The following is a 9,994-nucleotide window of genomic DNA, read 5'->3' as shown; positions in this document are numbered from 1 at the left end:
CACATCCTAGATTAACTCGCCATGGTGAAACCGGGCCATAGTCGACTATTCTTACGACTACGACTTTACGACTTCTATGTAGACGAGGCTTGAGGCCTATGTCCACGATGCTAGAACTTGATCCAAGTTCTAGTTCCATTCAATGTAAAATATTTTTCGTCTTTGATGTACAAATGTTGTATAGTGCCATTTATTATTTTTATAACATTTCCATTCTATTTGCTCTCGTCTACAGACAATGAGATGTTTGATGAAGTATATACTACAAAAAATTTATGTGCTCAAGACTTGATGCATTCGTGCCATTGATGCATGACGTAATAAAGAAATGTTCTTTAGGGAACGCTTCGTTTTTCCATTATGACTTAAAAGACCAAAATAGTTATTAAGGGGAAACTACTACAGTTTCTATCTCTAATGCAGATACACCACGTTGCTTGATGGACAGGTAAACGCCACCGTAGATTTGAAATTCAAACATAGTAATATTCGCCGTGTCCAGAGGCTCGCCGTTCGGAATCTCACGTCCACGATAATAAGGCTTGAAGTCTTCCAGAGGTAGAGTCACAGTATAAAATTTGTCGTCCGACATCGTCACCTGAAACTTAAATTCTCTCGGAATATTCACCGGAAGAGGATTGTCCTAGACGCGGCCGTAGAAAGCGACGATAAGTTAAGGATAAACCCGACGGGATTTCGATAACTTTACCGTGAAGAATTGTTCATAGCTGAGGTCCCTGTTGGAATTTTCTCCTCGATGTCTCAAGGAGATCTTATAGTGGCTGTTTTGCCCCTGGCCCCGGCAAGCGATCTCGATACTCTTGAATCCCGACAGATCGAGATTCGTCAGTTTTCTGACGCCGGCGAAGCAGGCGCCGTTTGACTGCGGATTCAACAATGTAAAGAGGATCGCTCTCTGGAAGAGCTGGCTCGTTTGCAGCGCCAGGGCGGCTTTGGATTTTCCCACTGTTCTCACGGTGTCGGACACCTCGCGCCAATCGTCCACGCTTTGCACGTCCGTGAAGTCAAAGAGCATCATTTTGTTCCTTCAATCAAATCCAAATGGCGTAAATGCGTAAACTTGAGTTTTGTACAATTGGATGAATTCAATTCTTGGAAGTATCGTACAGTTGCATAGTCCTACGCGATTAAATGAAGAGATTCAAAATACTTTGTACAATGCGAGGAAAGGGATGTAACGACCCGTACAGCGCAAAACTTGCAGTTACATTGCAATAACATTGCTACAATATTGCAACATTGCTGTAATGTAGCTGCAATGTATTGCTGCAATAACTGCAAGTTTTGTGCTGTATGGGGATTCGCTGGTCTTAATTTAATAATTTCAACGATTGAAGTCTAAGGCCCCCCGCGGTTGTACACCAACATCACGTAATTTTTAACTGTAGCTTAATTCATTCTTCGTCTCTTTCTGTTCCCCTTGGAAAGAGACAAAGAGTGAACTCAGTTGAAGTTAAACGCTCTATAATTCCCATTTAAAATCAGAATGGAATTCCATTTGCAATTTCTCTTTTTGTAATACGGAAAAGCATTTGAAGAATCAGCATGCAAGCCAATACCCGGATGGCACAAGACACTCCTACGAACATTTCAAGAATATTCTTCAAGAATATTTGGAATATTCCACCCAGTGAGAAATGATTCGTCGATCGACGTCGAAATGATGTCGAATCGACGCCAATTCGATGGTGTCGATGTCGATCCGACGTCGATTCGACGTCGTTTCGACGTCGATCGACGAATCATTTCTCACTGGGCATAGGTCATTCTTATATAAGTGTATTAGGCGATAAACTTGAGCCAACGGCACACGATACTATTTTTCCTACTGGATTGCTTACGAGAGCCAATCAGGACGCAGAGTTTTCGATCAGGTGACTCAAAGTTGAATCCTGGTTGGCTCTCGTAAGGAATCCAGTAGGAAAAATAGTATCGTGTGCCGTTGGCTTTAGTTTCCACGGCTCACATTTAAGCCTACGGCACACGGTACTATTTTTCCTACTGGATTCCTTACAAGAGCCAACCAGGATTCAGCTTTGAGTCACCTGATCGAAAACTCTGCGTCCTGATTGGCTCTCGTAAGCAATCCAGTAGGAAAAATAGTATCGTGTGCCGTTGGCTTTAGATGACGCTAGTTGTAAGTGTAATTAAAGCCAACGGCACACGATACTATTTTTCTTACTGGATTCCTTACGAGAGCCAACCAGGATTCAGTTTTGAGTCACCTGATCGAAAACTCTGCGTCCTGATTGGCTCTCGTAAGCAATCCAGTAGGAAAAATAGTATCGTGTGCCGTTGGCTTTACTTTGACATCTGAAACTGGCTGCATTTTAAAGGTTAGAAATTTGTCAATAAAATTCAGTGCGAAAAGATTCGTTTAATCGAACAGTGCCATTTCTTCCTTTTGATTAAACATGGAACGTGACAAGTTGTTCTTTCGACGTGTGCTGCTTCATTATTTTGATTCGAAAAAAAAACTGCAGCTACAGCTCATAAATCACTTGTCGAAGCTCATGGCAATTGTCCATCGGAAAGAATCTGCAAAGAATGGTTTCAGCGATTTAAAAGGTCGGCCGAAAAAGTTCGGAAACACCGAATTGCAAGCGTTATTGGACGAAAACTCAGCTCCAAGAATTGTCCGCAGCGTCAAATGTTACTCCGCGATATCGTAAATAAATCCAGGCTTTTTAATTTCTCCTTTTTTTAAATCATTTATTCATTGGTCTCTCTGATCCGAGTGCCACTCGCCTCCCTTCCGAATCCGCAGTCCCGCACGCACCGCAACTCTCGAGCGCGTCGCAGCAATAATGACTAGATGATTACATTACACCTCACCCTCTCGCCAAGTGCCAGGTCACGATAAGTGTGGCGATCGTCCGTAAATTCATGTCCCGAAAGAGCTATCCTTCCCCCCCGAGGACGACACGATCGACAACAATGACCACGAGCTCGCCGGGCCGAGTCGAGTCGGTCGCACTTCGACCACGTGAACAATGGACACTTGACATTTCGTTGACATGCAACGTGATCGTGCACGCTACTTGAAACTCGCAGTGTGGCCCCCCCAGCACGCCACGTTCACGACAGTAATAGCCATGATATTCAGCGAGGCGTTGTATAATGATAAGAGAGCGACATACTTTTGATAAAACAAAAAGTAGATCAAAACGAGAGAGATTCACGAATGTCACGTTGTACTTCAACCTTTTCCCCGACTGTTGCGAGTGACCTAAATCCACTATCTGCAAAAATTAGAAGCACAATAAAATTCTTTTTAAATAATGCCTTGCTTATAGACTCCGCGATTATGAATTTTTCACTCGTGTAAGCAAAACTTGATTAAATGTATATCTTTTATTGTGAAAATAAAGATTTGTTCGGTCGTGGTAAAAAAGATTTTTGAGAAATTACATTATTCTATCCTGTAACGATGTGCGACAAGTTGAATCCTTTATTATACAAGTTTTGCATCTGATTATAATGTACGAATAGAACATTCGGGAAATAGATTTTCCACAAAACTTACATCGATGATTTTTAGCAAGAGACAATGACACTGCACGTGAAAAAATCCGCGTTCATTCGAAATGAAGCAACAGTCGTTGGGGAAAGCATTCATTAACGAAAAACAGAGATTGGCGTTCTTTGTGTTAAAGTTGCTCCGCGAAAACGTGAATGCTGTCGAACACGCGACTAAAAGTGTATTAAATTCTGAATTCGTTGCCTCTCAAAATATTTTAGATACAATTGCTGGAGGATGTGAAGTAAAAGAAACCGCCCGATTCAAGTTCAAACAGACGGATAAAATTTTGGTCAAGTTTATTCGAGGCGATCCTTCGCATTTTCTTATGCTACCGAATACAAATCGTTTACAAGTCGCACAACGCCGAAGAGAACGTAAATCATTGTGTTCGTTGCATGTTGCTTTTCATTTTGTTTTCTCTTTTACCTCCTTTTTGGCGCCTTAGCCCTGTTAATATTACGTTTGTACCATTAACATAACAAGATAGAGTTTAACTTTGTTTGTGTGTGTGTGCGCGCGCGCGTGTGTGAAAGAACACTAATTAATTTATTAATGTTAAATTAGCTTACACGTTTATGTGAACCCTCGGTAGAACAGGTAACGTGAAAAATAAGATCTTGCTAATACTGTTCTCTAATATAAAGCATAGAATTAGTATATGTCAAGTTAAAGATTCCCTGGGTGGATAAAAAAATGCGGGAAACAATGCACGATATCTCAGACTACATTGTTTCGTGTAATATTCAAGCGACACATATCCGCTCATTTAAATTCTACAAACCGAAACTGGATTTTCAATTGATATTACAAATGAAAGACGAATAATAATCTTTAATTTGTCACTAAAAACAATGTTAAATTTACATATATATGTGTATGTATATATATTCATATTTCATCAAGAATAGAGATATATCTTTTAGATATTAATTGAAAAAAAGAAGTAAATTTTTGATCCCTACTTTCTCTTTCTCAATCTATAATTAGTACGAACGATAACGGAAATCACGAAGCTCGCATGGATGTGCATATCTTATCAGGTAAAGCAGGTTTAAAAAGTGAGATTGAGAAAAAACCTGACCGCTTATAATTTAATTTTCATTAAATCTTTTAAAGCAAGAGCTTGCATGTTACAACAAATATGCAATCCTCCCATGCACGTATAAATTAGTCGAATGTAAATTCCATCGCCTGTGTATGCCGTTGAGTCGTTCCAACAGAAAATTTCAGTCGAACACATGAGAAAGGTTGATTGGCTTCTACATATGTGCTTCTACATATGACATTATATGTATATTCTAAATGAATTATTTTCCTTTACCTGACTCGGCAAAAAATGCATGAAATATACAAAACGTCTACGTGAAAATAGTACATAAATTGCAATAATTATACAAAAGCCGTATTTATCGACAGATCACGGACTCTGCACGCGTCAAAAGTTAGCAATATTATCGGAATCATTTTTACAACGCACGTCTCTACATTGTGTCGAATACTTGTAACATTGTATTGAACATCGTAAATTGGCGCTAATTAAAAAAAGATCATTCTGAACGTATTTCATTCTCTTTTTTTTTTAAGTGGACTTCGCTTATCAAAGGGAGGATATAGACTACAAGAGACAATCTGTCAACTACACTTAGTACAAATCATATGCATTAATAGTACCGGTCAATTAATATATCTATATACAAACAAATAATAAGACCTAACAGGAGCAGGAATCCTTCCCTCCCTGCTGTTCATTAGACACTCCTTGAAGACTGGTGCGACCTGGCTGACTGGGATTATGTTGTACACCAGATTCTGCTGCATTTAGGTCCAATCTACCGATAAGAAACAAAACAATCCACAAATGAACATTATTCGGGAGCTGTTAGTACATATATCAACTTTAGACCTCTCAAGTGGCATTGGAGTGTTTCAGTGTACTGAATATATATGATTTTATGTAATTATAAATTATCGTCAAACTCACCGCCCGTCTTGTATACTTTGGAATATTTTCTTTGCTGTTTCCAAGAAGGCTTCCTCCACATTGTGTCCTCTGTTGAGCAAATTCAAACGCGCCATTTCGTTATTTAAATATTTAAAGTTTGAAATATAACAATATCTTACGATATTAAAGGTACTCACGTTTTAGCGCTGGCCTCGACAAACATTAAGCCATGTTCGTCGGCAAACTGCTTCGCCTCTTCGTAGGTAACATCGCGTTGTCCTTCGAGATCGCTTTTGTTACCAATTAAGAATATAACCTGCGCAAAAAAAATTGACTTGTTCATATTGATTGTATAAAATATTTCCGAAAAGTAACCTTTCTTCTCTCATTCTCTTGTAGACATTGAATTTAGATGTTGAATTATAAAATTAAATACAGAGCACTTATAATTGCATCGCAGCACGTAACGCAATATATACGTACAGTGCTTGGGTTTGTTAAATTCCTCGTGTCCGTCAGCCAGCTACTGAGATGATTATACGTCGAACGACGCGTAATATCGTACACCATTAATGCTCCAGCTGCACCGCGGTAGTACGATCTGGCAAGAAATTTTTTCTCCATTGTATGCATTTACAATTTTACGCTCGTCAGGCGCGATTATTGCCCGAAACGTTGCAGTCGTTACCTGGTAACTGCTCTAAATCGCTCTTGCCCAGCAGTGTCCCATATCTGCAGTTTTATCTTCTGCCCCGCTACTTCTATAATCCTCGTCCCAAATTCGACGCCGATGGTGTGTGGACAGTCCGCCATAACTAAATGTGCACACAACAACATTTACGTATATAAGAATCTCTTTTTATTCCGCAATTCCTTCCTATAAATGTAACACATTGAGAAACAATTTCTAGCTTTACTCTCCGCAGCACAAGTGAAACAGTTCCGCACATTTAATTGCAGAACACGCGGGCGACGCGTATCTTTATTTAAACAGATTTATGAGAATTTGTACACACGTGAAAAATCACTAACATCCGCGCAATTTATTTACAGGTGGCACTGAACGAGTTGAATATTTAACTGCCTCTAGAGAGGAATAAAAAAGTTTCGCATACGTAAATTGTTTTTATCTAACAATTTATCCTCGGAATAATTTTTTTACCATTGATACACCAAGACGAAAGCTAGGGCACTGTTGCAACTACAAACGTTGTCGTGCACAGCACACACAGCAATGAATCGCAGTCATATAATTACATTCGCATACGATTACGGCGCATCCTTTGAGGATGTGTCATAAAAAAAAAACAGTGATAAGTCACAAAATTAACTTGGCACAATCTTTACGCGCAAATCTCTCCGCAAATAAATATAATTATTATGCAGAGGTAATTTCTCTATTGCGGGATAGGATTCCAATGTGAGACAGTGGGTTTTCAACGTCCAAATTCAATCGGCAATCTTTGTTTCGCGACGATTACACGATCTAACGATCAATTTTCCACTAAACAGATTTCACCCCGGGGGGGAATAGATTCATAATGGGACCAACAGACGATGCCTAACGTTGACTCAGCGGAAAGCCGTCTCGTATTAGGAGCCTGTCTCATAATAGGGGCCTCTCCTCCACGTATTATTTTTTTCTTCCATTACTCACATTTCTTTTCTGTGAACTGATGAAGCAGGCATGACTTGCCCACTCCCATGTCCCCTATGATGATGTACTTAAAGATGTAGGAATAATTGTATGGACCGGTCGACATCTTGTACCTGCAATTAAAATTTTAGGACAACGGCGTTACAACACGAATCGTCCTGCGAAGCTCGTAATCTACCGCGAGGGCTCCCCGGGCTCGCGGCGCTCGTCCCCGAGCTCATTGCCGAGCTGTCCGAGATGCGGATTACGCGAATCCAACACTTCGCGGAATATCCCACGATCTTTGTTCCATTTAACAGGAGATAAGACGCGTGACTCATAGGAGTGTACCAACAGCAGGTGAGAGTCTCTCGAAGTGCAGTCGATAATTTTACAACGTTCGCGATACAATTCCAAGATCACGCACAAAAAAAATATATAGCGATAAACTATCGTCGATCTTCGTCGCTAGAGAAATGCAATTTTTCGAAACGAATCGTACACTTTCGCCGACCAACACGTCCGAGCTTCGATGCTCCTCGAGAAATCGATTTATTAATGCGCGATTGCTCGGCACACGGTATATGCGTAAAATTTCCCCCCCAAGTCACCCGAGAAGAGATGCGATAACGAGCGACGTACGGAGAAACGTCGTTTGTCAAATTTATCAATAATTCATGAGCAACCTGGGAAGAGTTTTCGCCGTCGACATCCGCGAGTCCGACGGCACCGAGTCGCCCGACTCTCGATCGAACCGAGCCCGACGACGGGACGCGGGGGCAAGCGCGCGCGCTTGCTCGTCACGGCCGGGCCTCGCCGAGACGATAACGTCAACAATACACCCGCGCCGCCCACTCCCATAATTACGTTACGCCTAATTAGCGCGGCGGTCGTGATCGGCGATCGGCGAGGACACGAGATACCGCGGATCGAACGCGACGGACGTGCTCGCGTATTGGCGGACTGGAGTCACGTCAACAACGCGCGGAGCGGATTACTCACGCGCTCGTGGATCGTGTGGTGGAAGGCTCGCTGCTGCTTCTTGCCGCGACCGCTGGGCCGTGACCGAGGGGTGTGAACAATGAACGCGCGGCGGCGGCAGCCCGCGGACTCGTTGCACCACGAACGCGTAGCTGCTCACTCGGTCATCGAGTCGCACGACGGCGGAACGCAAGGCTCGCGGCCTCGGGACGATCAACGTGCAATATGGCAGGCCGCGCGCTGTCGTTGGCACGACGACGACGATGGCGACCGACGAAACGTCAAACCACCTGTCACTCGCCACAAGTCAGTTCCAGTTCCAGCCCGTCCCCACGTCCGTCGCGGCGTCAGCTCTCGCTCTCTCGGCTCCACTCGGCTCGCACCGCGCACTCGCGCCCAACTTCACTCGCTGCGGCGCTGCGACGTCATCGGCCAGCGCGCGAGCGGCGAATCGGATTCGCCGAGGGCCGCCTCGGCGCGCGACCACTCGCGTTTCGTATCACAGACACTTGTGCTTCGTGGTTGATTGATTATTCGAGGGAATTCAAAAATAGGATTGAGGATATTTAAATAAGAAGAAGAGGAAACATTGGCGCGTGGGGATATCGATTGAAGCAGCTGATCGAATAATTCCACGGCTGCCGATAGAATCGAGATGTGCGGTGGGATTCATAAAAAAAACGTGATCACTGTAGAAATCAACGATACGACTACGGATCGCGACAATTACTTGAACGCGATTGATAAATGTTAATGTCTCTCGTACGAGACGATCGAGATTCTCGTAGGAAATGATCGCGTTACGAGGAGCGACGCGAAGACACGCGGAACATTCGCCTCGCTCGACTTGACTAAACTGCGCCAAATAATAGACTGCTTTCGACAGAGGTGTTTACGGCACTATGTCATTTCGTGGAACCGGCGCTCGGCTTTCGACTGAGTTGTTTACGCTCGAGCGAAACAAGGGCACGCCGTATGCAGGATCATTCACGCGGCGACAATTGAACGAGTCTGTTATGTCTGCGAAAAAAGTGTAAAGCCTCCGCTACAATGGGCTTGTTTTCTGTTCCTGCACTGGTGAACTAGTGCAGTAAGCTAGAATGAGAAAAAATATACTTGTCTTACTCCAATTTATTGCACTAGTTCACCAGTGCAGGAACAGAAAACAAGCCCAAGGATTCTCGGTTCTGTCTACAATGGTCGTAGTCGTAAGAATAATCGACTGCGATTGGTCAATTCTTATCGAGCGACTACGACTACGACCATTGTAGACAGAACCGAGAATCATTGTAGCGGAGGCTTTAAGCCTCGTCTACATAGAAGTCGTAAAGTCGTAGTCGTAAGAATAGTCGACTATGATTGGTCAATTCTTATGTGTCTGACGAAATTGACCAATCGCAGTCGATTGTTCTTACGACTACGACTCTGTGACTCGCATTGTAGACCACGCAGAAGTCGTAAAGTCGTAGTCGCAAAGTCGTAGTCGTAAAGCCGTAGCCGTAAAGTCGTAGTCGTAAAATCGTAATCGTAAAGTCGTAGTCGTAAGGTTGTAGTCGTAAAGTCGTAGTCGTAAGAATAGTCGACTATAATTGGTCAATTCTTAAGCCTCCGCTACAATGATTCTCGGTTCTGTCTACAATGGTCGTAGTCGTAAGAATAATCGACTGCGATTGGTCAATTCTTATGCGACTGACTGAATTGACCAATCGCAGTCGATTATTCTTACGACTACGACCATTGTAGACAGAACCGAGAATCATTGTAGCGGAGGCTTTACGCGGGGTCTTCGAACATTTTTTGTGCGTCCTGCAAAAATATTTTATCTGTGTTGCTGCGGCCAAATCAGACTAGCAATTGTCGACGCGGATTGGATTGGGATTGGCGATTGGCG

The 9,994-nt window shown here is 42.9% G+C and overlaps 2 protein-coding genes across 5 annotated transcripts; both read right to left on the bottom strand.

Moving 5' to 3' along the window:
• Positions 1 to 161: 161 nt before the first annotated feature.
• On the bottom strand, positions 162 to 3,155 carry LOC105562073. Of its 4 annotated transcripts, none has more exons than XM_012012600.1 (3): positions 2,770 to 3,155; positions 710 to 1,046; positions 162 to 598 (listed from the first exon to the last, which is right to left on the bottom strand). In XM_012012600.1, the coding sequence occupies exons 2-3, from the start codon at positions 1,037 to 1,039 to the stop codon at positions 386 to 388; spliced, it is 543 nt and encodes a 180-aa protein (XP_011867990.1). In that variant the 5' UTR covers positions 1,040 to 1,046; positions 2,770 to 3,155; the 3' UTR covers positions 162 to 385. The 4 variants fall into 4 exon arrangements, with proteins under 4 accessions (XP_011867990.1, XP_011867989.1, XP_011867986.1 ...); XM_012012599.1 differs by having other exon boundaries at positions 2,845 to 3,155; XM_012012596.1 differs by having other exon boundaries at positions 2,857 to 3,155.
• A 648-nt stretch (positions 3,156 to 3,803) lies between these two features.
• Positions 3,804 to 8,495, bottom strand: LOC105562072 (ras-related protein Rab-14). The gene is made up of 7 exons (XM_012012595.1): positions 8,125 to 8,495; positions 7,144 to 7,256; positions 6,175 to 6,301; positions 5,970 to 6,087; positions 5,684 to 5,802; positions 5,526 to 5,594; positions 3,804 to 5,373 (listed from the first exon to the last, which is right to left on the bottom strand). Exons 2-7 carry the CDS (start codon positions 7,247 to 7,249, stop codon positions 5,256 to 5,258), a joined length of 657 nt encoding a protein of 218 aa, XP_011867985.1. The 5' UTR covers positions 7,250 to 7,256; positions 8,125 to 8,495; the 3' UTR covers positions 3,804 to 5,255.
• Positions 8,496 to 9,994: the final 1,499 nt, after the last annotated feature.

The sequence above is a fragment of the Vollenhovia emeryi genome, unplaced genomic scaffold, assembly GCF_000949405.1.
Source record: "Vollenhovia emeryi isolate VEMERY1.0 unplaced genomic scaffold, V.emery_V1.0 DF939196.1, whole genome shotgun sequence".
In the NCBI taxonomy this organism is placed as follows: domain Eukaryota; kingdom Metazoa; phylum Arthropoda; class Insecta; order Hymenoptera; family Formicidae; genus Vollenhovia; species Vollenhovia emeryi.
The sequence above is the reverse complement of the archived record's forward strand: the minus strand, read 5'-3'. Positions and strand labels throughout refer to the sequence as shown.